This window comes from Equus asinus, chromosome 21, assembly GCF_041296235.1.
Source record: "Equus asinus isolate D_3611 breed Donkey chromosome 21, EquAss-T2T_v2, whole genome shotgun sequence".
NCBI classification, from domain to species: Eukaryota; Metazoa; Chordata; class Mammalia; order Perissodactyla; family Equidae; genus Equus; species Equus asinus.
In genome coordinates this window covers 55,508,425-55,535,198 of record NC_091810.1, presented here as the reverse complement: position 1 = coordinate 55,535,198, position 26,774 = coordinate 55,508,425, and the positions used below count along the sequence as shown (strand labels likewise).

General features: G+C 48.8%; 1 protein-coding gene across 13 annotated transcripts in view; it reads left to right on the top strand.

Moving 5' to 3' along the window:
• TRAK1 (trafficking kinesin protein 1) overlaps positions 1-24,585 on the top strand; it is a 177,734-nt gene extending 153,149 nt beyond the window's left edge. For 6 of the 13 annotated variants that reach the window (XM_070492967.1, XM_070492969.1, XM_070492962.1 and 3 more), the window contains 6 exons: positions 445-521; positions 1,724-1,960; positions 2,941-3,257; positions 9,500-9,841; positions 18,937-19,039; positions 22,113-24,585. In XM_070492967.1, coding sequence (XP_070349068.1) covers positions 445-521; positions 1,724-1,960; positions 2,941-3,257; positions 9,500-9,841; positions 18,937-19,039; positions 22,113-22,911 — 1,875 coding nt within the window. In that variant the 3' untranslated portion in view covers positions 22,912-24,585. Of the gene's footprint in view, positions 1-444; positions 522-1,723; positions 1,961-2,940; positions 3,258-9,499; positions 9,842-18,936; positions 19,040-19,829; positions 19,921-22,112 lie in introns of all 13 variants that reach the window. The other 7 variants (XM_070492972.1, XM_070492964.1, XM_070492971.1 and 4 more) reach the window with 3 other exon arrangements.
• The last annotated feature ends 2,189 nt before the right edge of the window (positions 24,586-26,774 follow it).

The window sequence follows — 26,774 nt, the reverse complement described above, 5'->3', positions numbered from 1 at the left end:
GGTGGGTGGACCACAGATCGTTGGTGGGGAGAAGAACTTTCCTGGCATGGGGGCCAAGGGGAGCACAAGAATAGAGGCCTAGATGGCAGTGCCCACGATTCAGGTCCCCCTGCCCAATAAGTTCTCCGCCTCTCCTTGTGGTCACAGTCACAGCTTCACTGTTTGGCTGAGGGAACATGGGGTTTGCTTTGAGACCCTTAGCTGCACGGAAGTGAAGGGCCTTTACACTCGTGCTCATTGGTGCCTGCTGTGTTCAGAACCACTGTCGGGCTTGCTCAGTGAAGGTCTGTAACCGGCGAATGCTGTCAACTTTGAGTTGTGGGAGGTCTTCAGACTTCTGAGGCCTCAGTTTCACTCCTATGGCTAGCCAGGCCATGTGCCTCTTTTAGAGACAGAGCGTTTGAATTGCTGCTCACTCGGTGTGTATCTTCTGGCTTTTCCCAGGACTCCTTGGCAGCCGAGATTGAGGGAACGATGCGCAAGGAGCTGCAGTTGGAAGAGCCCGAGTCGCCAGACATCGCGTACGGCCTTAGTTCTAAGCTTCCCAGAGCCTGCCTTGTGACCTGTGGTGATCAAAACCAGCCCTGTTTGGGCCTCAGACACCAACAGTGATCACTGTGATCCTTCCACAGATTAAGGGAAAGATGAGAACACAGCTGACAACACCCCCAGCTCCTCTTGTTAAGTTTTAAAGATAAATTATGAACTTCCAGAAAGTTGGGGAAGGGGAGATGTGTTTCCCATCTCTTTTAACACAAGCTCCATGTGGACACCACCACTCATTTTTATCTTTCCTTTCAGTGGAAAACACTACTTTAAAAATTTATAGCATCTGTTAGGAAAGGAAAAATAGGGTGCAGTATGAGATAAAGAGGGCTCTTCAAGGGGTATGAGCAAGGGTTCCATTTCCTTTCTGGGATATTGGCCTCTACCATCTTTCTTCCTAACTAGAGACCTTGTACTTGGCCCGCCCCGAGGTTTATAAGGAAGCCGTGGATCCGATTTCATTGTGTTTTCTCTGTATTCAAACCCCATTGACAAAACATAAGTCAGATCCTGGGAGTGACCAGTGTCCCTGAGCCTCATGCATGTGTGAAGCCCTCTGCATCCCAGAAAGAAGTGACTGTTACAGCAACCTGCCTACCTTTTTCTCCTTAAAAGGGAACAAATGAGCATCAACACGTAGTTCTGCTCTTAGAAATAGCAGTTTCCAAAAAAAAGATTAATCTGATGTTTATCTTCTCACTATAGAAGTTTAAGACTAATTTTTTTTTAATATATGCTTTTTTTTACATATATGAAGGGTCAGCAGATACTCATTCTACACATATTTATTGAGCGCTATTATGTGTTGAACAGTGAACTCTGTCCTCTTGGAGTCTGTGTTCTAGTAACCATCCTGAAAGAAGGAAACTAGGTGGAAGACAAAAGTACCACTTACATATTTTTATTTGGAGGTCAAGCTTAAGGACACTGAAAAGCAAGATCACTCTTGCTGGCATCAACTTTAGCACACAGCCATGTATCAGAGCCCTGCATTCAGTGGGTGTTGAGTCTCTCGAATTCCAACCAACTCCCTCAGAAAACACGTGGAAGGCACAGGTTGCTTGGGGCTCATGTGAGCCAGCTGCATTTTGGCTCCTCAGCTGATAGTTTTTGGAGGGTTTAACTCCAAGGTCATTCCTGCATTTGCTTATTTATGGACGATGTTGTGTCTCCCCAGGCACCAGAGGCGAGTCTTTGAGACTGTGAGAAACATCAACCAGGTGGTCAAGCAGAGGTCTCTGACGCCCTCCCCCATGAATATCCCCGGCTCCAACCAGTCCTCCGCCGTGAACTCCCTCCTGTCCAGCTGCGTCAGCACCCCCCGGTCCAGCTTCTATGGCAGTGATGTTGGCAACGTCGTCCTGGACAACAAGACCAACAGCATCATCCTGGAGGCGGAGTCGGCTGACTTGGGGTGAGCCAGCCAGGAGCTTTTATCTTTCTGTTTTGGAGAGAAGTGGTGTGGACTGAACACAGCTTCAGTAATCAGAAGAGGGGGGCTGATAAGAATCGCCTGAAAAGGTTCTCAGATGTTTTACCAACCCACTGAGCTTATGCTTATCCTTGATGCTGCTATTTTGACCAGTTTAAAGAGGTATGACAGGATGCACCAGGACCTCTGCTTTTCTGTAAAATGCTGAAGGGCAGAGGATAAGTGAGTATTTTTTTCTGTTAATCTTCACTGTTAGGCTACAGAATAGACATTTGTTTCATGAACCCTCTGTAGCCTGGATGCCTGAAAGCCTGAGGAGGACTCAGGCTCTGTCTCCTGACCAGGGTCTAGTTTGCTTCAGAAGGTGGGGTGCTGCATGCCCAGCAAGTGCCTGTCACACCGCGCATCCCTGGGGTGGGCCTTCCTCAGCAGTGGTCAGTCCCTCTTTGTCCTGAAGCCCTGCAGAACACTCCCGCCCCCACTGTCGACTTTTACATCCTTTTCCTGTGACAATATAATTGGTTCTTCTGATAGAGGGGGTCAGATGGTTGGGAAAGTGCTTGAGCTCTCAGCTCCGTTAATGCAAGAGGAAAGAGAGGCATCCCTCCAACCAGCTGCCTGCCTGGTATCTAGGAACTGCGGCCGCAGGAAGAAGGCTCCTTCCTAAGGGTTCCTGAGGGGCATGTTTATAGGGACTGGGTTTTTTCTTCAGTGTGTGCAAATTTTCATTCCACCTTAGTGCTCTCTCCCCTCTGCTCCCCCTCCCCCCCAAAAAAACCCTGGGCAGGCATTTGTTTTTGCAGTTTTCACTAAATTTCAGCTACTTGCCTCCGTTTCCTTAGAAAACCCTGCACCATGCGGAAACGTCCACCCCCATACGTTTAGCAGGAAGGCCTTCATTGTACATGATACAGCGCCCCCTGCTGGCTTCCCACGCTCACCCCCGTTTCCCCTCCTTCCAGAAACAACGAGCGGAGTAAGAAGCCGGGCACGCCGGGCACCCCGGGCTCCCACGACCTGGAGACGGCGCTGAGACGGCTGTCGCTCCGCCGGGAGAACTACCTCTCGGAGAGGAGGTTCTTCGAGGAGGAGCAGGAGCGGAAGCTCAGGGAGCTGGCGGAGAAGGGCGAGCTGCTCAGCGGCTCCCTGACGCCCACGGAGAGCATCATGTCGCTGGGCACGCACTCGCGCTTCTCAGAGTTCACCGGCTTCTCCGGCATGTCCTTCAGCAGCCGCTCCTACCTGCCCGAGAAGCTCCAGATCGTGAAGCCGCTGGAAGGTGATCACAAGGGGCCCCGGCCTCTCTCTGCCCTCCTCAGCGACTCCCTGTGGTCCCTGATCCACCACCGGAACGCGGGGAACCTCTGTCACGCCTACTCCTTCTTCTTCCGAGATAGCCACCCGCGCTGCTGGTTTGAGTTCCTCTGATGGGAGCTCAGCCCAGGCCTCCAGGCCTCCGTCCCTCCCGGTGCAGGTTTGAAATGCACACAGGCAGCCGAGACTTAACCTCAGCCTGCTAAGCCAAAGAAAAGGAAAGACCGCCTTGACGTTGCTTTCCGAGTTCATTCTTTTGCGTTTAGGACCTTAGAAATAAACATCTTTTTGAGAGTCAGAGGCACTGCTAACATGCTTAAAATTAATTAGGTCATGCCTAGGGGTCTGAGAAGCGTAGAGAATTAATATTTTGCCTTCTCAGAGATGTTGGTGTCAGGGAGGCATGCCAAGCAAATGCTCCAAGTTGATTTTTCAATAACCACAAGTGAATTATGATTTGTCGGCTCACATGTTCTGCTTTGATCTTCAAATAAAGAGAGTGTGGCTTTCTTCCAATGAAGTGTGTTCTGAGCAAGGCTCCTAGACTTCTGCAGTTTGCCAGTGAGTTTTGTGCCCTCCTCAAGCCTGCCTTTTCCTGGGGCAGTTCAGTTTTTAGTACCAGACACCCCAGATGATTAACCTCATGAAAAACTCACCTTTTCTATTTTTGTTTTAGGCATTATAAAATGTCTTCCCTTACCTATCAGTACCCAGCCAAGAGCCACCAAACGTTTGTAGTTTTTCATTTGTTTTACTCCTTTAGTCTGGAAACCCATGAGAGTTTGAGAAGGTATTTTAGAATTGCATAATACATATCTGATGCAAAGCCAAATCAAAATTTCTTTAAGGCAGTATTTCTCAACTTTTTTTATTGACCCCTTTAAGAAACTATTTTAGACATTTATTCCTAATTGCTCTCTTCCAAAAAATTTAATACCAGATATACTTTTTATGTACTATATGTATATCTGTGCTCTGTTCCTGAGAAGACTACAATTATTTTGATCCCATAGAACCCATTTTCATTCTCTCAGGAGCAGTATCACCCATGTTGAGAATTCGTGCTGTAAGATGAGGCTGTGCTTGTGAAAGACCCAGGACATGCTGGTCCCCTATTTGCCAAAGGAAGGAAGAGGGTGGGCTAACATTCGTTTTTCATGAGTATTTTTTAATTGTGTAATTAAGGTCCTTCTTAGATTTCAGAAAAGGGATGGCTCATTCTTTTTCAAATTGTTTATTCAGTTGTAAGCTTGGTAATTGTTTTCTGATCCACAATTATGTCTGTTTTTCTTTCAATAAAATCTTCCATTTCTGCAATTTTACTTTTTGCCTTTCTTTTCTTTTTTTCTCCTTTGTCTCGCAAAGGTCATTGGAATTTATCATCTTGTTTCTGTTTTCTATATTTTACTTTGTGTTTCATTAGATCATCTAAAAATATGTTTTTGGATTCATTTTCCAAGCATATTGCAGGAATAGTTTTTTTTTAAATTTATTTTGACCAACTCATCTTTTTTCTTGTAATCTTGTGACTTAAACAGCAGTATTTTCGTGATAAGTGAATAGAATAAGAAGAAATCCCGTCAGATTTGCAAAATAAATTTCATCTATAGTACCCTGCTCACCAGGAAGCTACATCACTATATTAAGCAGTCTTATCTTATCACTATGGCATGTAACGTATCCTCATGATAGAAATCCCTCTGGCTCCATTTTGTAGTTCTGTGACTTCTTAGCTGTTTAAACTACAACCAATATTTTTTTTTCTTCCTCCCCTCCACAGTTCTTTTTGTGTCACTGTGTTTAATTTGATAAAATGGAGTGCTGGCATGGAAGTCTGTCTGATGCCAGGTTCAGTACAGCTCTAACTGTGGTGTTGGATAAGTTACTTCACCTTTTTGAGCCCTGTTTCTCTTATTTGTGAAATAGGGCTTTTGTCTGCCACAGAAGATTATGGTGAAGAGTAAATGTGATGTGTTTTGTATTGTGACCAGTACCTCTTAGGGTCTTATTAAAATGTAGGCCCCTCTTCCAGCAGCTCAGGTCTAAAGTGTGGCCTTACCCATGTTGAGACCTGGTCCGGCGTTGTGCTAGGGCCGTGTTCTTGCACCATCCTTTTCCACTAAGAAGCTGATAGGATTCCTGTGATCTCCAGTAGCCCAGGTAAATGTCCCTGGGGTGAGGCCCCTGGAGAATGTTAGCTAGTATCACAGCAGATAGCCGATCTGTGTCTTCCATCTATGTCTCCCTTACCTGTTTAATTAGTCTTGCTATCTGCTTATTGGTGTCAGCCAAAATAGCTGGGCGAGGTGTTTAAGAATGCCAGCACTCTTGTCTCTTCGTCTTACCTTACTCATTTTAGGCAAGTGAAGAACCAATGAAATTCAAACTAGAGATATATCTGCATTAAAAAGATGAGGCAGGCAGTATTGTTTCCCATATAGTTTTCTCTTCCTTTCTGATTAATTATAACCAGATACTATTTCCAAATAAATAAGGTAATATGTAATTAGGGAAAACCACACACTTAGAAGCCGTACATCATCCAGCAGATTTAGTTCTAACGTTTAAGCTCCGAGTGCTCTGCTCACATAAATGGATTTGGTTTTCTTCTCCTTTGATGACATGAAAATGTTTTCATTAGAAGAGTGGGGTGTGGAGGGAAGGCGAACAGAAGGAAAGGAACAGTGATCGCGATTACCTTTCCACGCTGTCCTTGCCCTGTTGCAAAGAACTTCATCTTGGTGCCAATGAGGGACACGAAGCTTCCTCTCTTTCCCTGCCTGGCCCCAGCCTCGCTGTCATGGAAGGAAGGTAGGAGTTCAGTGATTCTCCTGCTTAGTGCCTGACAAATCAAAGCAGCCAGGCTGGGGCATGAGCCGGGGAAAATAAGGGGTAGAAAAGAGGCAGCAAAAGCTCTGAATAAGATGTGATTCATATTAATTTTTAATTTGTGTGCCATCTTGTATCAAAGGATGGACTTCAGGCAGCCAGGAGATCAGTAGAATTCCTCCATGGTGGTCCAGGCAGTGGACGGGAAGTGGGTTGTGAGGTGTTCTGCCCAGCTCCTGAGCTCAGTAAACTCCCCTGGGGCTGAGAACCAGTCAGGAGAGGAGATGGTCCATGAGCCCCACCATGTGACATAACTAAGTCAGATGTTTGGAGGCCGTCACCAGCATTCACTTTGGCAGACTAGAAAACACCTGTATGAGGATTAGAAAAGCTGCTCAGGTGTGTTATTGACCTGATTTCTGAGACTCACACATGTGAGTCTGCTGGCCATGAGGCAGTCTATATGGTTAAGTGGGGTGGACGCGAGCCAGCCTGGGTTTGAATCCCAGCTTGGCCACTGGCCAGCTGTTACAACCTCTGGCAGGTTACTTGACCTCCCTGTGCTCAGTTTCCTCATCTATAAAATGAGGATGACAGAGTTATGACGATTAAGTGAGATAATAAATGTAGACCTCTTAGAAAGTGCTGGCACTTAGTAAGTGCTCAGTAAAGGTTGGCTGTTCTCATGTGAGTAAGGGAGGCCCAAGGCGTGGGCTAAAAATCCAAGCACCATGTATCTTTCCACACAATCTTTCAGTTGTAACCTCACTAAATTTCCTTGGCTGTGTGTTTTCAGGGAATGCAAATAACCGTGCACTTCTGTAGCCTCTTAACTCCAAATGGCAAACCTTTTGTAGCCTCATTTCCCCCTCGAGCCCATACATGGGGTGGGGACAGATGGGGGCAGTCTGTTGAATGGATCAGGGGTCAAGGCCTATGGGGCTCCGGTTGGGGCCCAGACCCCTAGCCTCACTGCGTTCTTTTCCAATGCCTTGTAAACGTCTTGAGCCCCCTTCAGAAGGACAGGGAGATTCAGCACTTCCTTGACACAGTTCTTCACTTTCCAGTGTGTCGACTTTCCCTTTTTCCCCTTCCAAAAGTAGAGATGATGTGGTCATCCCGGGGATTTCTCATCCTTCTAAGACCCATATGTGCAGTCCCCAGCTGGAGGTCATAATGCTTTGTTTCAGATTTCTTCCCCTGCACTTTTGTTGCCAGGAATGTGCCTGTGCTTCCAGTGGACACATGAACAGGGGACCCATTATGGATTATGGATGGGAGTCTCTAGGAGGGGGCACGAGAAATCGCACCAGCAGGAGTGTGTGTGTGTGTGTGTGTGTCTCCTGGTGGGCTCTGGACCACACCCAGAAGTTTCACTGCCCACCATTTGTGCTTCTCGCTTAGCCCGGTTCCTGGCTGGAATGTTGATATCCTTGCTTGTTTTCAGACCTGTGGATTTTAGGGGGCGGGCAGTGTGAGATTACTGAAAGAACTTGGCCTTTAGCACTGAACCCTGGCTCTACCAGTGCTAATTCCATGACTGGACAATGATCTTACTTCAGTGAACCTCGGCTGCCTCATCCCTAAAGTGTGGGTGATAATCCTTAGCTCATGGGGTGGGTTGAGGAGCGAGCTGATGTGGTACATGTGAGAATCGCTGCTCTAGAAGTATCTTACCACTTAGTGAGAGAGCAGGTATGTGATGCCCTCATTCATTATATGCACCTCTTTATTATTTATTTTTTTTGCTTAGAGTATTTTCCATTTTTCTTCAATAGATTCAGGTTAAGTAGGTTCTAGTGTACTTGTGCACACTGAAAGCTGGGACAGGCCTCAAAGTGCAGGAGCTCTTCTAAACCTGTATTGCCTGTGTATACAATTTTTTCTCTTTTAAGTAGATTTGAAATGGCCCATTTACCAAATCCTTTCAAGACTCCTTGGCTGAGATTGTCCCCTGAGAAGTCACTTCCCAGCGGCGTTTGGAGGCAGTGAACCCACTGGTCACACCAGCAGGTCGGGAGCTCCCGATGATCGCAGCTTCTCCGCATCTCGTTCCCATTCCTGACTGCTCCCTGACCTCGCCGCCTGCCCTCCTTTCCTCCTCTTTGATCATGACTCCTGGGCTGCTGGCTCCTGGAATCCCTGGTTCCCCTTTCTGATGTTCCCCAAGGCAGCCTGGTGGCTGGAGGGATTCTTAGTCACCCACCAGCGGACACCCTCTGTAAACCAGCAGTGACTCTGGGAGGCCATTTGTACGGGAAGGCTCTTGCTTTCCCATGCCCGAGAGCCTCTCGGGATGCCTCCCTCTTGAGTGTGGAATATTTATTTGTGTGGCTAACTTCTTCTGTAGAATGGAGGTAAAACGCCCAGCCCCACGGGCCGTGCACCCCAATGCCAGGGCCCTGTGAGGTGTAATAAGTGTCCCAAGGGGAGGAAGGGTTGCTCTGGCCAGTGGGATGGGCAGAATCCCAGCACGTGGTGACATACTGAAGGTTCTGAGATGCTCCTCAGTAAATGCACTTCTTAACCCAGCTTTCCTAAGCACACTTGGTCTTGGAGCGCCTATCTTTGTGGGCACCATGATATCTCCAGGTACTCAGGGATGCACTTGGTGTTATTACAAACCTTGCATAATGTCATCTGAGTCCCGGGGTCTGGTGTCACCTAGGAGATTGGCTCCTCTGCTTCAGTCCTCTTTGTGGACTTACTGTGTCCTTCACTCATACCTCTTGAGTCCGATTTCCTCTCCCCAGACCTGTAGCCTCTCGAGGTTGCTGGCAGAATACAGAAACCTAAGTAAAGAAGGTGATGGTCGTGCCTACCACTCGTGTCTGCGTGCTACTTGAACTTCTTGCTTCTCTCTCGTGGGTCCTAGGGTTAGTTTGACATTGTCCTCTTCTGCCTCTGCTGTGTCTTCCAGTGCCCAGCAGTGAGTACTTGGCATGGAGTCAGCACCTGTGCCCACCTCCCCTCCTCGCCCGCCCAGCCCCCTTTGGTGCTTCTCTTGCTGATTTGTTCCCTCTTCTAGTTCTAAAGTGATTCTGTGTTGCATTTGGGGATTGGTGTTGGTTGATTAAAATAATTTGTCACCAAACATTCTTGGCACACAATATGGCATTAATTTTACTTTTTTAAAAAATTAATTTTCCGTTCCTTAAGTTAGTGCCCCTTCCGGGAATAGTAGGGTATTAGCTCCCATTGCACAGAAGGAGGGGTGAAGGCCACTCCACTGGTGCCCCTTCTGGAGTCCACCTGTGGAGCTGGGGCCTGCTGGGCTTCACGCTCTGCACTTTGAGGGTGGTGAACAACCGTCGGCTTAGACTTCCATCCTAACCCTCTCTTCTCCCTTTTCTCCTTCTCTGCCCTTTCTCCTGCAAGGTTCTGCCACCCTTCACCACTGGCAGCAGTTGGCCCAGCCTCACCTCGGGGGCATCCTGGACCCCCGGCCCGGTGTGGTCACCAAGGGCTTCCGGACACTGGACGTTGACCTGGATGAAGTGTACTGCCTTAACGACTTTGAAGAAGATGACACAGGTGACCACATTTCCCTCCCGGGCCTAGCTACCTCCACGCCAGTTCAGCACCCAGAGACCTCAGGTGAGAGGTCCCGAGCACGTGTGACTGTCTCAGGCAGCAGAAGTTACCCGAGCCGGCCTCAGGCTTGCCCAGAGGAGATGCAGGAGCCACCACCGGCCGCAGAGGAGGAGGAGGAGGGGTCTGGTGAGGGCACCGCGCTAAGTCCTGTAAACCCGGCACCTTTTCCGGAGGCACAGCTCTGGGCCATTCTCACCTCTGTTCCGAGCACCATCCGTAGTGGCTCTCTGTCTGTAGCTTCCGCTCGTCTGTGTGGGTGACGATTAAAGCATTGCCATTGTGCGGTTCTGTTTTTGAACACGGAGTCTGAGCCTCCTTTTTGTAACAGATGGGTGCAGCTCCCTACCCATCTTGAAGGTGCATGGCCCGGCGGGGCTCTCGAAGCGGGAGCAGGAAAGGCTGCTAAAAAGAAGTGGATGATTGCCCCTCCGCCCCACCAGAACACTGGCTCCCCTCTTCCTGTTATGAGTCTCTCCCCGTGTCAAAGGGGCAGATTCTTGAGTCCCCTGGGGATGTCCAAACTGAGCTGAGCTGAGTCGGGCAGTTTTAGGGGAGGTCGTGAGTGCTGCATCGTTCAGAAGGTGAATGGGAGAATCTGTTACATACGTGCTGCATTAGAATAAGCCCAGAGAGTGTTAGGATCTCAGGCAATAGTTGATAGATGGGCTTTTTCACTTTCCTCGCTTTAATGAAGCTATGTATGTTTTCTTTCCAGCTTACACATGTGTTCAAAGTGGATTTTTAAAAAGTATTTTAGCAATACTCCTTAACCAAACAAACCCTAAGAGACTGTCAGTAAGCTCTTCCAGAGACAGGACTTTCCATGAACCTGAAAAAGAGCTCAGGCTGATCTCCCCCCAACAAGCAGTAAAGACATGACCCTGAGTTTGTAGAACTACCCACATCCTAGGCGCCACTTGGATGAAAAGCTTTGTGCTCAGGGCCCTGGGATCATGGGGCCATGTGGTTGCTATTTGCCCTAGGCTTCCTGGACCTCCTGGCTTCCTGTGCTAAGAAGACAAGGAAGCTCTTATGGGATAAGCAGAGCGACCCAGAAAAAAGATGAATTAACCCAATATTGTCGTCCTCATGATGTTCCCTAGGCACCAAGTTTAAGAAGAGAACATTCATCTCTGTGATTCATAATTTTCACTCGTGAAGGCCACAACAGTGCCCATAAAATACAGGGCAACAGAGAGCTGAGGTCTATGGTGGTGTCTCCTGTCCCCTGGCCAAGTGCAGACGCCTGTGGCCAAGGGCCTTTATTCGGGACCAACTTTTCCTTTTTCTTCGATTGAACTTTAGAAGTATCATTGAGTAAAAAGGATTTGTTCAGCACCTAGGTTTACTTATGGTTTAATTAATTTTTTAAGCAATTGAGTTACCAGATTAAGCTTGCGAGGGAATGAAAATGTTTATTTAGCATCTTCACGCTTAAGAAGGGGACGCCAGCTGTGGTATCATTACCTCCTGCTGTTATCAGCACCAGCGCCCATGCGGAAGGCAGACAACGGTGCAGGAAGCACAGTGCCTGCTGAGTTTTGTGGCTGGAGGGCTCGGCATCGGGTCAAGTGTGATGACCCTCCCTGCAGTCTTACAGGTGGTGTAGAAGGTGAATCCTGTGAGCTTAAGGAAGCACCATTAGGTGCATCTTTGAGAAGTTGTATAAAGCCTGTCAAGTCAGCTAAGAACTTCTCTCGAGGACAGAGGGGGAGGGGATCAATCATGAGGACTTCAGTCCCGACCACTTTCCTCACCATAAATAAACACGTATTTATTGCTTCTTCCCTCCGTACTCAAACCTGCAGCACATTTCTCCCAGCAACTTGATTTGAGGAGAGGCACACAAATTTGCAGTTGGAAACTGTAGAGGGGTCAGGTTGGAAGTGTGCGATCAAAAAGATTTCTATAGATTGCTGAGGGTGATTTAGGAAAGGTCTGATCATTTAGACGAGAGTTCTCTTGAGCTCGTTTTCTGGGTAAGACTTGTTAAAAGTTTAATGCAGAGGGGAAAGGCACAAACAACGATTTGGCTCTTTTTTCTCTATTGGAATGACAGGACCATTTCGATTCTTAGAATGTAAGAAGCATGTTGCTCTAAAGAAATCATCCCAGAGACCCCCAGTGGCACCATGTACACAGTCTTGGAGTCACAGGCCGTCAGATAAGCTTCAGCAGGAAGGCCTAGGGCAGCCTCTGTCTTGGGAGTTGTATCCGGGCTGGTCTGGTCCCTGCCTTGGTCCACCCTGGATGCTTGGGCTTTTCTCTTGCCAAACAGCATAATCCCAGCTGCCATCTGCCTATGAAGACTTGATAGGGACAAACTTTGAAGACAGAGGGTGATTTACTTTTTTTCTTGCAAGTTGTATGATGGGAGGAAATTGGGAAGACTTGTATATTAGGCACTTTTGTCTAGACCCTGCTGTCTCATAGAGAAAAAGTTTTGATTACTGAAAAACATTTATTAATATATTTTAATGTATTATTGTATCATCATTTGCTGATTTTTATAATCCCGTGTCTTAAAAAGGATGATTCCATGTTATTTTATTGTAAATAATTTAGATGATTAAAATGGATTGTTTAAAACAATTTTTAGATTATACTTTTACTTTATTTCAGTGACGTATTTTATGTTTTTGTTCATATAGAAAGCACACTTGATCATAAATCGTCATTATCTCGTGCTGTCAGTGTTCTGAATTTTAGGTATTTGTGTGTAGGGAAGAGCCTGCGTGTGGTAAGGGGTTAAGATCAGAGTTTTAAGTCACACAGTTTAGTCAGTAGGCGGTTGGTAGGATGGACAGTTCAATTGAATTATGTTGGACACCTTGATCCCTAAAGGGAGAAAGAGGTGATATTCAAGCAGCACGGAGAGAAGGAAGTGAAGGTCAATTTTAATCCTCAAACACATGGAGACCATTGCAGGTGGGGGAAGTATCCTAGGACAGGCTCAGGCTGCCATGATTTGTATATCTGGCCGTGGCCCTGCCATGGAGCTGTGTCTTCTTTGGGGCTGAGATCCTCAAGTAAGTGTTGAGGCAAAAATCCCGTTTGATCCCTTGAAATTCCCCTGAAGCTGCAGCTCCTGCGCCCCCACAGGCAAAAGCCAAGAATTAGCTTCTTTTGTAGCTTCTTTATTTGATACATAGGTCCAGGTTCTGTTCAGGAGTGGTGACTGAGCAAGGGAAGCGAGGGGAACAGCTCCGGGAGGAAAGGAGCCAGACAGAAAGTTTCAGGAGGCGAGGATTAGTCCAGCTTTGGCTCAGGGCTTTGAGCAAGGCCATGCCAGCCCACATCCTGTCACACTTTCTGTCCCCCACAGAAGCAGGACCCAGTGGCTTGTGCAGGGATGTTGGCCGTTGGGGCCTGATGGATCTGGAAGGAGAGGTCTGGTACATTCGATTCACAGACCCTCAGGTGCAGGAAAGTTCCTTCTTATCTCCACGGAATGTTGATGATGAGTTCCCACTCTGATGGGAGACTTTTCAATCCAGCCCTAGATCTGTAGCAGTTACAGGAGTTGGTCCTATGGACAGAGCATGCTCACACCCACCTGTAGTATGAGATGCTAACGAAGCCCTTGTGCTCTTGTATTAGAATGTATATTAAACCAGAGCAAAAGATGCCAACTACAGCCCAGAAGTGGAAAAATGAATGAAGGATGAGATAATTGGCTCCTCCCAAAAAAGAGTAGCGTCAATCCTGCTTAAAATTTCCAGAACAGAGCGCACTTGTGAGAGCACTTTCTTTAAGGCAACCTCACCTCTGAAAACCATAGGAGGTCCCATCCCTGTTCCTAGGGGCACCTATGTGGACTCCTGAGGAGTGGGTGTCTGCTCATGCCGCTGATCTCACCTGGAGGGTCCCTTGAGGGCCCGCAGGGTGAGTGCTGAGGTTTGGATGAAGTGTCCAGCTGTACCGCCTAGTGACACACGAGAGAAGTGCCCTCTTGAACTGGCTTCAAAAGGACTAATAGGGAGAGGTGCTGATGAAACTTAGCCAGGCTGGCTCCTGGCGCCTGGCAGTGTCTGCCACAGAAGGAAGGAGAGGAGGACAGAGGCCTTGGGATCCAGCCTTATTGGCATCCGAAGGATCCAAAGAGACTGTTGCATTTGCCCTTTGACATTTTAACAGTGTTCTAAAAAATCCCCCTTTCTCCAAAGGATTCCCCCTGGAGACACTTGGTGGAATTTCTGGCCCTCTCTGCACAAGGCTGTGAGATTGTTAATCTGTTAAATCATGTTCTTTTTAGATGAAGCACAGAGTAGAGAGCTTGGTGTAGTGGGAAGAATAGAGTTTTTAATTTTGCAGGAACCAAAATATGTTGTACAGAAACCAGAAGATCTTGTGATGTGGGTCAAAATCTCTGCTGGAAACCTCCCCAGTGCCTGCGGCCGAAGTCTGTCCTGGAGTTCAGGGTCCCCATAGAGCTGCAGGACCAGACGAGGGTTGTTGAACGAACGCTTAAGAAGCAGAGAAAAAGAGTTACCAGGCCCACGTTAAGCCTGGAACTGAGGACTTTTAAAATGTCATCTTGTAACACTGTGTAGTTTAGAATAACTTTTATCATATTTTTTTTACAAAAAGAAGAAGCTGCACTACTGTATCTGAAACTGCTCTTGACTCCCCACGCCCCCAGAGAAAAATGCGTGTAAAACACATTAGTCCCAAACAGTATTGATATTAATGAGGAAGCTCAGGGCAACCAAAGCTTTCCTAGAGGTTTCTTTTCCCACGTGGACTCATCATAGAACTTTTTTTTTTTTTCAGAAAAATCCATGGACAGAGTTATCTAAAGAAGTGACCAAAAAAAGTCTTTAAAGCATTTTTCTATACCCTGATATTTTCATCTTTTAGGAAGAATTCTGAAGCATTGCTTTTGCCACCTTTTGCTTTTTTTTTAGGGCCATGTAGCTGACAGGCAAAGACATGCCCTCTTCCCCCTTCCCCTGCCCCCCCCAATGTGATTACTCCCTGAGCAAAAGGCAACAAAGTCATTAGAAGCTGATAAAAAGGTAAAAAAAGAATAAATGTTCTCAGGCCTTAGTTCAAGCGACGTATTTAAGCTGGGTGGACAATGGCTTTTATTTTTAGTAGGTTTTTTTTTTTCGCTTGGATAGAAAAGGCTGACCCGTGGGTGTCACTGTTGATGTGGTGGCAGCTACTGGAATTAAAGTGGGAGTGTGTGTGTGTTGGTTAATGAGTTTGCAGAAGTTGCAAAGCAGATCCAAGTCGTGTGACAGCAGCTTCACACTCCATGTTCAGGTTAAGGAAAGGAACAAAGGTCAGGGGCATTTTGTTTATTTTTCACAATTTGACCACTTCCCTCGAAGAGTAGGGAAAAGAATGTGGGCTCTTGATGCATTGCAAAGAGTCCCTTTTTCCAAGATTTTGGGATGCATTTGTAATTTTTTAATATATATTTTAAGAAATTACTTATGTGAGCAAAAACAATAGCTTGAGGAGCCCGGCCTGGTGGCATAGTGGTTAGGTTCAGGTGTTCCACTTCAGCGGCACAGAGTTCACTGGCTTGGATCCCAGGTGCACACCTACACACCGCTCATCAAGCCATGCTGTGGCAGCATCCTACGCACAAATCAGAGGAAGATTGGCAACAGATGTTAGCTCAGGGCCAATCTTCCTCACCTTAAAAAAAAAAAAAAAAGCTTGGGTGTGTGGCATGGCCAGCATTTCTCTCTCCTCAGAGATCCCCTGTGAAGCAGCCTTTACATGTGTACATTGCAACTCCCCATAGAAGTCAGCAGGCGCAGCTGCACTCTGACCTCTGTGGCTCACGTGAGGGTTCTTTAAGGACTGGGTGCTATGATGCCTTTAGAGAGAAAAGTTTCTGCTCTCCCAGAACATTTCCAGCCTGCCCTTCCGTGTTGGGAGAGGTTGCCGGGCCGGGGTTGGGGGGGGATGGGCAGTGATGAGGAAAGCCACCATTCGGATTGACTGAAATGCATGAGTTGGTGGATACACATCATGTGGACGGCCAGACTGGCAGAGTCACAGTGCACCTTCAGGTCCCCACCAGAGCGTCCTGGCCTTGTCTCTGCTGCAGTCTTCTCACCATTGGAGCAGTGGGCTGTGGGGAGGGCCTGTCTTCCCTGCCGTTCCACTGAGCATCCATTACCCTGGTGTCCACAGTGCACTTGAAAATAACCCCCAGTGCACTCTGCAGGGGCATCCAGGCAGGAAGCCCCAACTCACCGGAGACTGGGGGCCGTGCCAGGGTGCCCCCATGACTGGCTCCAGCAGCACGATCCCGGGCACCCAGCTTTCTGGTCACTGGCCCCCAGAGGAACACATTTACCGGGTGCACCTGCTGCAGGCAGACTGCACACCAGGGTGGGAGCAGGGAGCAGTGACTCGCCCTGACAAAGCCTTCGAGCCCCCACCTGCAGCTAACTGCACGGTGTGTGCTGGCACGCGGCGAGTCTTCGCAACAAAAATCCACTCGCTAGCCGCCCGTATGTAGTTCACCAATGAAGAAGCTCTTGTATAATCAAGGATTAATCAATTTAAAGGTTGTCTTTGATAGATTAGGATTTCGGACGAGTGTCAGAGGGAGGAGGAACAAATATAAATAATAAAGGATTAGGACTTTGTTGTTTTTATTTTTGGAAATGCAAGTTCATCCCTAAGTAAAATACTCGAGGAAAGCATTGGCCAGTGTTAATCCTCGAACCTGTTTCCTCTCTGCTCACAACACTCTAGGGTCTCCAGTCAGACTGAGAAAAAGAATAAGGATTTAGGTAGGAAGTTGGAGCATTAAATCCGGGAAACCCTGTTCTTGGAGGCCCCAAGTGAGCAGCGGGAGTGAACACACGGCACCGAAGGCAGGGCATCGGCGTGTGGTTGGGGCTGGGAACTTCAGTGGTGAGCCCTCACCGCGAGCCCCTACTCCTGCCAAGAAGAATGTGTTTTGTGCCTCTTTCTTTGAGAAACTGCTCTCTCCTGCACTCGGGGCTCTAGGAATGAGCCCGTGGCTGCCCTGTGGCGACTCACTGCCTCTGTGTTGTGTCCCAAGGAGGGCAGGTGCTGCAGCGGCCTGGCAGGCAGTGATGGCGCACAGAGAGCTGGTGGGTCCAGGCATCCCAGTGGTATTTTGGAGGGGTCAAACCTCTGGCTTTGGCACTTTTGACACTTGTTGATCTTCCTTGGTCTTCTAAATCTATCCATTGCTTCTGGGGAATGATGACTTCTGAATTTTAGCAGCCTTTTCCTGTCCCCAAAACCCATTTGCATAAGATGGGTTTTGCTTCTGCTGATGCAACTGTGTCTCTCCAATGTCCGTCTTACACTACCTGTTACAATCGAAGATCCAATATGGAATGGGGTGGAGGAGGAAGTGAACATTTGTGACCTTTTGATTTGAGATTCTGGCCATGTGTTTAAATGGGGTACGCTTCTCATGTTAAATGCAGTCTTGCTTTTGTTTGATTTTTTAAAGTGTCTCTCTTTCAACGGTTTTGTCTTCATTCTATTTCCTGCATTCTTCTTTCCTCACGCCTATCCTCTGGGATGTTCTTTCTCAGGCGTTCTGTTGCTTTTGTTTCTAGACTTGATTGCAGTCAGAGAATCGTGATTGTTTGGTTGCCTTTTCTTCATAGCTTATCCTTTTTTTGTTTCGCTTGCAGCGATTTCTCAGTTATCTGAGTTCCTAAACCATTACATTGATTGGTCGAGAAAAAAAGATTCAGAAAGGCTATTTTTATGTGTGTGTTCCCCACCCCCTCGCCCCACTTCGCCTCGAGCTCCCGTGGCTGAGAGCTCACTCTTGTGGACGTGGTACCGGCTGCCACGCCAGTGGTCACGGGGGCTTCCTTGACACCGAGAGGTGGATCAAACCATCCTAATGGGGCAAACCAGGCTTGTATTGCTCCTCTGGTCACCACCACCATTTTTGTGCACTGGCTTTGTCCTGCCTGCCTTCAGTTTGCGTGTCTCCAACATTTTTTTGTTACATCTGGTCCCTGGGTTGTTTTTTTTTAAAGACACAATCACCTGTGTGTGGATCTGTAGGTTTGGGGCACCCATCTCTTCTGTTTTGTTTTCCTTTTCCTTTTTGTCAAATCCAAGAGAAAACTTGCCATAAAGAGCTAGAAAATTCTAGTTCACAGCCTTTTGAATCTTCAGAGTGCTCATGGCCTCTGATATCCTGATCAGTTTTCTCCCAGGAGGTCTCTGGGGGCTGAGCTGCTGCAGGGGCGGCGGGGGGTGGGGTGGGGGCATTATCCTAATACTTCATCATGCATGCTATTTGGAGCAGCATCCTTTTTTTTCTTTTTTTTTTTTTTACCTTTGAGTTATGAATGAGGATGACCTCTACAATCATGATGTCTCCCGTAGATTCTGTTATTATCATTCACCAGCTTTCCGATGCATGGTTCTTCCGCTCCTCTGATTTACTTTGCTCCAGAACAATCTTCAGCTGCCTTAACAACAACACTTTAGAGCTTTAAAAGGAAATCAGTCGAGGACTACTTATTGCTGTCTCATTTGCATTAGAAATCAGACATCCTAGAGATGGCAAGAAAGCGGCCCAGGGACTGGTTCTGCTCGCAGTGCTGTGTGTCAGACCAGACCTGATCCGGGAGCTTCAGAACTGCAGAGAACCCTGGGCTCTGGGACTCTTGCCACGTTGTTGCTGAGGCAGCTGAGGTCTCTCCCACCTCGCCGGTCACAGATAGGCAGTAGTGGAGCCAGCTTCCCCAAGCCCCTTTCTGTGTAAACAGAGAAGGGAGCGCCTGAGCCTTGCCCTGTTTCCAGGTGGCAAGCGCCTTCCCTGCCCTGTGCCTCTCCCTGCGCTCTTCCCTCCCTTCGGCAGAGTTTGGCACCTGTTTGCCAATGAAAAGAAACATAAAGCAACAAAAGAAGGAAGCCCATCTCTGAGGAGGGAAACCAAATTTACCCCCAAGGGCCCATTAGCCCTCAAACTGGATCCACTACTAGCCAAAGAACGCTGATGGGGAGCCCTGTCTGGATTGGGCTGGAAGCTGGAATTCGATGCTCTGCACACCAGTGCTCCAAAGTGTGGTGGTTTTTGAGGGACCACCTTCCATCCAGAACATTTGCGTTTCACCTTCCTCGCCCAGATCCGGTTGACAAGGTAGCTCATCGCTTCTTGCATCTGTTGAGGGCCCTGCTGGGTTTTCACTTCTCTCATGAGTTTACTTGGATGCAAGGAATATGTTTTGTTCCCCTCAATTTAGCACACCACCCTGGGAAGTGCATGTCACAGACCAACTCCACCTTCACCTTCACCACCTGTCGCATCCTACATCCTTCAGACGAGCTCACGCGGGTCACGCCAAGGTAAGGGACCCCGGCCCCAGTGTGGGCAGGGGTGGGGTGATGTTGGGGCAGTCTCTGCAAGACTTTCTGTTGAGAAAGCCGAAGTGGAGAGGCTCGTGCAAAACCGACTGCAGCCACCTGAAGCATCTCATAAGCCCTTGTCATCAGCGTTTCTGGGTCCCCTCTTTCCCTTGAATCAAGGCCCCTGTTGATTCAGATCCAGCGCAGACAGAGAGACCTGGACTCACCTTGAGTTACCCTGTGCGTTGGCTGTGGACGATTCTTAGGCCCCTCCTTAACTAACAGAAGCTGACACTACCACAGGCCCTAAGGCCAAGTCTGTGGGCTATTTGCCCTAAAGTTTGCTAGTAGAACGTGGAGTTCCTTCACCGAATGGAGTTACTGAGCCCTGTGGAAGCCCTGGTGCCTCGGGAATAGACCGCAGGAACTGTGAGCCTCAGCCACACTGTAATGCCTGAAGTGATAAAACCTGAAGGCCGAATCACATGCCCACTGTGGTCCTTTCCCTCTGGTGCCTCCAAGAAGTGACAGAGTTTGGCACCCTCTGGTGAGAGGACTTCTATGGCATGGGGTGGTCTGCTTGGCTTGATTTCAGGGCTCTCACAGCTTCCAGTAAAAGGGAAATGGTCTCCACTGACGTGGTAGAGTGACCCCCTCAGCCATTTTCTCTGTGGTGCCAGATGCCAGGGTAAATGGCAGGTAAAGCAGGAAGGGAGGGAGGTGAGCAGGGCCAGCTCGGAGGGTGCGACCGCCCCAAGGAGCGCCTTAAACTCTGAATAACTCTCCGCAGGTCATGTGAGGAAGACGACGAAGCAGCCCTATGCCCCGTTGAGCTGAGAGGAGATGTAGGGCAGAGAGTGAGCCCACAGGCGAGGCAGGGGGTGAGCACACGGCCAGCAGTGCCTGCCCTGGCAGGGCCATGTGGAAGGAGCTGTGTGTGCGCGCATGGCCGCCACTAATCCGGGACTCAGGCATGGATGTGTCTCTGTGGTTGTGCCTGGCTAACACGGCCTTGACAATGAATACCCCTAACCCGTCTAAACACCCCAGTCAAGCCGAGTGCCAGCACTAATAGAGGCCTAACCGAACTTCTCACCGGAAGGGGATCTCTAAATTTTAGCTTGTCTTCTCAGTCTCCCTTCCTGTCTTTGGAGAACCCGGCTTCCCCATCCCATGGCTCTATGTTTGAAAGAGAGTATGTTTAAAACCGTGGGACAGAGCTTCTTCCAGGAAGAGGCTGGCGTCCTGGTGCTCTTCTGACTGTAGCCATAGGACTTGAAACTACATACCTGTCTTCATCTTTAGGGGCTTCTCAGGGACAGAAAAGGCTTGGGTAGTCAATAGCAAGAGAAGGCTTTTTTGCCTGAGTTTGAAAGAATGACAGCTTGAAACAAAATCGAAAATCTCGCTAAAAATGGCCCTATAAACAAGATTTTAAGTCCAGGACATTTTTGCCTTCTATTGCTTGTAGATCAATGTTTTGTAGAATTCCTCCTGGGCCTTTTGAAGACTCCACCTTTTAACCTTAGGAATCTGCTGTGGTTTCTAATCTCATGTTTCTCTGAGTGCTCCCAACCCACCGGCATCCTCACTCCTGAGCTTGTGTGAGATGGGCCTGTTCTGTGTTCCTCACCCTGGGCTGACCAGCCCGTGGCGAGGTCACCTGAGTGTGGAGCCAGATGATGCCTCAGCTTGTATTTGCTTTTGGACTGTCCCTCCCGCAGCGAGGGACCTCTTTTCGAGTCATTCCAAGGACCTGCTCCAGATCAGGGCCCCTGCCCATTCCCCAAGTTGGCACTTTGTACAAGGTAGCTGCCCCTCCCCCTGCCAGGCTGGGGAGAGGGCCCTGTCCCCTAGCTCCTGGGGACCTCCAGCTGGCCTGCTCCCAGGGGCACCTGCAGCCCCAGCCCTGTCTTTGGGCAGCACCAGGAAGTGGGGGCGGGGCGAGGTGGGGGTGGGGAGCAGCAGGTCTCATGGGACTGTTAGGAGGGAGGTGCTGCTCTGCCCCCTGGTGGCTCATCCAGCAACAGCAGGGCTTCCGTGCCTGTCTGGCCTCACCCCATCCCCATAGCAGCTGTTAAAAGAGAGACTTTCCCGTTTTTTTTAAGCAGACAGCAATGCCTTTCCCCCTGCTGCCCCTCCTTTATGCTTTTCTGTCCGAACTCCTTTCGCTGCTGGTTCCAGCTTCTGGAACACAGTGGGTCCTCTGTCAGCATGACACGAAGAGGCAAAGGAATCTTTCTGCTTTCCTATAGTAACACAGGATTCACACACTCAGTGGGCCTTTCTCTAGGTAGCTCCGCAGATGTAGATCTGCTAATACATGACGTGGCTTCCTCTGACCCCATAACTCCACTCATCCAAATGGATCTGGACAACCATGGGAAGAGGACTGAGGGACAGCACGGTGCAGAGGAAAGAGCACTGTACTGGGAGTCAGGAGGCCAGCATCCTCTTCTGACGTGAGGTGCACCTTCAGCCTCAGTCTCCCCGTCATCCATGGGTCCTTAACCTGGGCTTGTCCCACCTGCTTTGGCTGTTCCTAGGGTACCTCTCATCTCCTATAGTCCTGGTTTACTTCTTGCCTCAGGGAAGTAGGTATTAGGAAGGAATGCAGGAATTTGAGTAAATCTGGTAGAGAAAGAAAGCCTTCTGCCAAGGGGCTTCCTCCTCTATCCTCTGACAGTGACCCTCCGGGCCACTCAGACTTGGGCTCGAAGCCAGCGTCTTCCGCTTACTGGCTGGGTGTGACATCGAGTAAGCCGCCTAACCTCTGAGCCTGGGTTTCCTACCTGCAAAGGGAAGGGTTATACCTGCCCTCTAGGGCTGAGCAAAGGGAATCTTGTGCAGCTTCCTGTTAACCTAAACTGTGCCCCCACTTTAGAAAACCCAAGTCCCCCATCAGGGAGAGGGAGGAGCAGGCATGGAAAGAGGCATCTGGGGCCCCTGGGCTGGGGGAGTGCTCTCGTCGTGTCCCAGGCCTCCTGCACCCCTGCAGGAGACTGGCCACTGACCCTTTTTATGGTGCTTGTGGGCATTTTCTGATGAATGACCTGTGGTCTTTTCCTGTCAGCCTTAACTCGGCTCCGACTCCAGCTTGTGGCAGCGCCAGCCACTTGAAGTCGACACCGGTGGCCACGCCGTGCACTCCACGGAGACTGAGCCTGGCCGAGTCCTTCACTAACATTCGTGAGTCCACGACCACCATGAGCACGTCCCTGGGGCTGGTGTGGCTGCTGAAGGAGCGGGGCATTTCCGCAGCTGTGTATGACCCACAGAGCTGGGACAGGGCCGGCCGGGGTTCCCTCCTACACTCGTACGCTCCCAGGATGACTGTGATCCCCTCCACCCCGCCCAACTCGCCTATGCAGACGCCCACATCTTCCCCGCCCTCCTTCGAGTTCAAGTGCACGAGCCCTCCGTATGACAACTTCCTGGCTTCCAAGCCGGCCAGCTCCATCCTGAGGGAGGTGAGGGAGAAGAAGAATGTCCGGAGCAGTGAGAGCCAGACAGATGTGTCTGTCTCCAACCTCAACCTCGTGGACAAAGTCAGGAGGTTTGGTGTGGCCAAAGTGGTGAACTCAGGGCGAGCCCACGTCCCCACCTTGACTGAGGAGCAGGGACCTCTCCTCTGTGGGCCCCCAGGCCCAGCCCAAGCCCTCGTCCCTGGGGGCCTGGTCCCCGAGGGCCTGCCTCTCGGATGCCCCACGGTCACCAGTGCCATTGGCGGGCTGCAGCTCAACAGTGGCATCCGACGGAATCGCAGCTTCCCCACCATGGTGGGGTCCAGCATGCAGATGAAAGCCCCTGTGACTCTCACCTCAGGCATCTTGATGGGTGCTAAGCTCCCCAAACAAACTAGCTTACGGTGAGGATGGGAGGGGGGCCCTTCCCCTAGAGGAGACCAATCTTGCTCCTGTCCCCCCATCTTCCCCCCTGCACTGCGCACTCTCCCTCTTCCCCCCTCTGTCCATACCTTCCTGAGCTAGACAAATCAACCTGGTGCCTAGTGGGGGAAGAGTGGAGACTTTGTAAAATGTGTACATAGGACTTGGAGACCTTGTATCCACCCTGCCCTTTCTTCGGCTCCCACAGGCAGCGTCCCCACACTGTCACTGCTCTCGTGAGGACTTCACCTGTGCCAGCCTGGGGGCAGGGGCAGACGGGTGTCCTTTTCTCCTTCTTTCCTTTGAGAAGCACTGAAACTCCCAAGTGTGTTCTTATCCCATGGATACGGAACCCGTGAATTTGTGGCTGGCTGCCCGTGCTGTACGTTGTGAGCTGTCACACAGCACGGAGCACAATGCCTCTGCCGCCCGGTGTCATTGGGCACGTCACCTTGCCCGTCCTGTAAGAGCGCAAGGAGCCTCTGGCCACAGCCACATGCAGCTGACGTAGCTTTCAGGATCAGAGAGCGGTTCTTTCTTCTATGAGTGGCCCAACTCTTTTAAGACTTTCACTACTCTGCCTCAATGGATGGTCGCTTCAAACTAGCATGACTTTTTCTTCTCATGCCTTCAACCTGAAGTCATCCTTCAATGTTTTGTAATCAGCTGTCAGGCCCGACGTCTGATCCGAAAGAGAATGTATTTACACTCCGCTGCACCATGCAGCAGCCCCTGTGTGTTCTGTGTGATTTGTGTTGTTTTTCCATTTTTTGTATGCAGGGAAGTGACGGTACTAGACGGGAGGTCACGGTATATGTTCTCTCTGTGGTTCTATGACACCGAAATACAAGTTTCAAACACACTAAGCCACGAATGAGATAGCAGCTTATTTCTGAGACCTAGTGTTGCAACCAAATTGAGGAGGACCAGACCCAAGCCAACTTTAACAAGAGGAGTAAAAGGAAAGGAGATGGGGAAAAGGTGGTGAATGAAATTTGTCAACCGGAAAAGTAAAAAGAACCACAACCAAACATAGTAACAGTTTATGTAATACCAGTTCATGGGAGAAATGAGGCTTTGGCATCCTGCTGGTTCCAGTCCTTCCTCTGAAGCCCGAGACTGGTCCACGTGCTTTCACTCCTGTGGTCTTTTCTTACAGCCATTCAATGCCCGCATGTTTTGCCCTCTTGTTTCAGAAGATAGTGGTCCCAAGAAGATATGTTCTCCCCTCCCAAAGCCCTTTGTCTCCTTGTGCCAACTTTTTATCCTTAGGAAAAGCTAGAGGTGCTTGTGAGAATCATGGACGAGCAAGGGAGCCTGGTCCTGTTGCTGTTTTGCTGACTGAGTTTTGAACTTTTATTTATTATTTGTGTGTGCTGTATTTTAAACAAACATCCTCTCTCCTTTCTAGTTCCAGTCATAGTGTGTCTGTGGCATTCCAATCCAAGCAGGTAATTTATTTATTCTAATCTAAGGACTGCACTGTGTGTCATGGTGTTCTGTGGCCATTTGTTCCAGACATTTATGGAAGGATAGCATCATATGCAAATGAAATTGTCATTCTGCATCCCACCTCCCCCCCACACTTGGCAAAAGATGTGACCTTCAGTTGAGTGAGTGTAATTTCACGTGCACCGAAGATACGTTGAGGTATTCCAGGAGCAAGCTTGAGTCCCGTAATTCCAAACTATTTATTCTCTGAGCACGAGAGTGTTGGTTAATTATGTTTTCAACTCTCCTTGCTGTTGTATGTGTGCCCTCACTGCAAGGAACATATATCTTTTTATTTGAATGTATTTTAAAGCAGTAGATAGAATAACAAAGGAATATGAAAACCATGGACTGAATGGACCACTTTATACATTCAGAGAGAGGAGCCACCCACCATCACAAAGGAAATACCAATGTACAAAATGACAATTCGGACGTCGCAGTATTTAGCATAGTAAATAAATACATGATCAACATTGTGCAACCACTACCAACAAGTGGGTTGTAATGCATCAAACGTCAGTAAAATTTTATTCGCTAACGAATATCAATAAAATAAGTTCAAATGATGGAAACCACACTGGTATTCTGATTTGTATTTTATTTTTATCTTTTCATCCAGGAGATAGTCTCTTTATGTAAGATTGGAAGGTGTTCAGCTTTGGGGAGAAATTAAATGAAAGGCCTATACTTTATATACTGTTACATCCCTCCTTTCTTTTAACATACAAGTATACCTCAAACAACTTTCCAATCAGAACCTGAAGATCTTCCTCACTTTTCAGGGCTGTGTACTATTCTACCATGTGCACACGCCCACTGTGAAGACATACATGCGCTTGTGGACTAGTCCCCTACAGCTGGGCACTGAGGTAATTCTACCCTTTTGCTATATTACACTGCATACATGTAATTTTCCACATATGTGAGCACATCTGTGACATAAATTCCTAGATAGATGTTGCCAAATTACCCCCCTAGAGTTGTATTAAGAGACTTTTAAAAACCAAGAACAGTAGAGGGTCACCAGTTGGAGAATTGTGAGAAGAAAAGGATAAAATAAAACATATTCTACCATGTCAAAATTTGCCAGCAGTGAAATTATGCGAGCGAGCACAGTAGGGGGTGGTGGCAGCATGGATTTTAAATCAGTGCTACTATTCGGTAGTGGTATGACCTTGGGCAAGTCACTTATCCTGTTTGGATCATCCATTTTTTTAACCTGTAAAGTGAGAATTGTAATACCCGTTAGGGTCAATTAGTTGAGTCACTATATTTTGACTATCTACCACGTGCCAGTCCTTGCTGTAGGTAGTGGGGATCCAATGATAAACAAGTGAGCAACTTCTGCTTTTAAGGAGAGTTTGCAGAATCTGTTAATAGGAGAAGGATGACCCCAAACATGGCGTAGTGAGGGCTATGCAGAGAATTTAAATAGGGTGGTGTGAGGGACTCGGTGACTACTTTGGGCAGTCAGGGAAGGCCTCTCGAGGGAGGTAGCATTTGAGTCGACCATGTGAGATCTGGCACAAGAACATTTGGGCAGAGAGGGCAACTGGCGCAAAGGCACAGAGGCAGGAAAGAATTTAGTGTGTTTGAGGAGCAGAGAGAAGGCCCGTATGGCTGTGTGCTGGTAGAGAAGGGGAGCATGGCAGTGCAGAGAAAGCACAGTGCTCACCAAACGGTCCATCTGATCTCCACGTTTCCCGGTCACTTTGCAGTGGGCAAGGCACGTGATTAATTCTGGCCAGTGGGCTGTGAGCAGAGAAAAATCCATGCGTAATTCTCCATGCTCCTCCTTACCCTGAAGCCTTGTGTTGAAATGGTGGTGTCACAGGTTGGCGGAGCCTCCATCATCCGGGGTCTCTGGGGAACCATATGGATCAGACTCCCTGCCAGCCCTCATTTGACTTATGATCTGAAGCAGAAACAAACATTTGCTGTTGAGTCAGTGAGATTCTTGGGTGGTGCATCAGAGGCTCTGCAGGGCCCGAGTACGTGTGTTTTACCAAGCCCTCCAGGTGACTCGGGGGCTCACTAAGGTTTACAAACCCCTGTGCTAGGCCAGGCAGAGATGGGATGGGCGTTCTGCCACTGGAGAGGTGGGGTTCCCTCGCAGTCTCCATGTCTCAGGGGCTTGAGAAGGCCAGACAGCTGCAGCCCCCCTTGCTTGAAGGGGAGAGGGTGGGCGGGTTTACTTGCCCAGCTGGGGCAGGAAAGGCTTGGAGACAAGGGGACCCCGGATCTGGGCTTCAAGGATGGGCAGGATTTGCCAAGTGCAGAAGGCATTCCAAGCAGAGGGTCAAGGTGTAAAGGAAGGATGGGAGAGGGCTTCTGGAAGGCGTTCTTCCAAGATC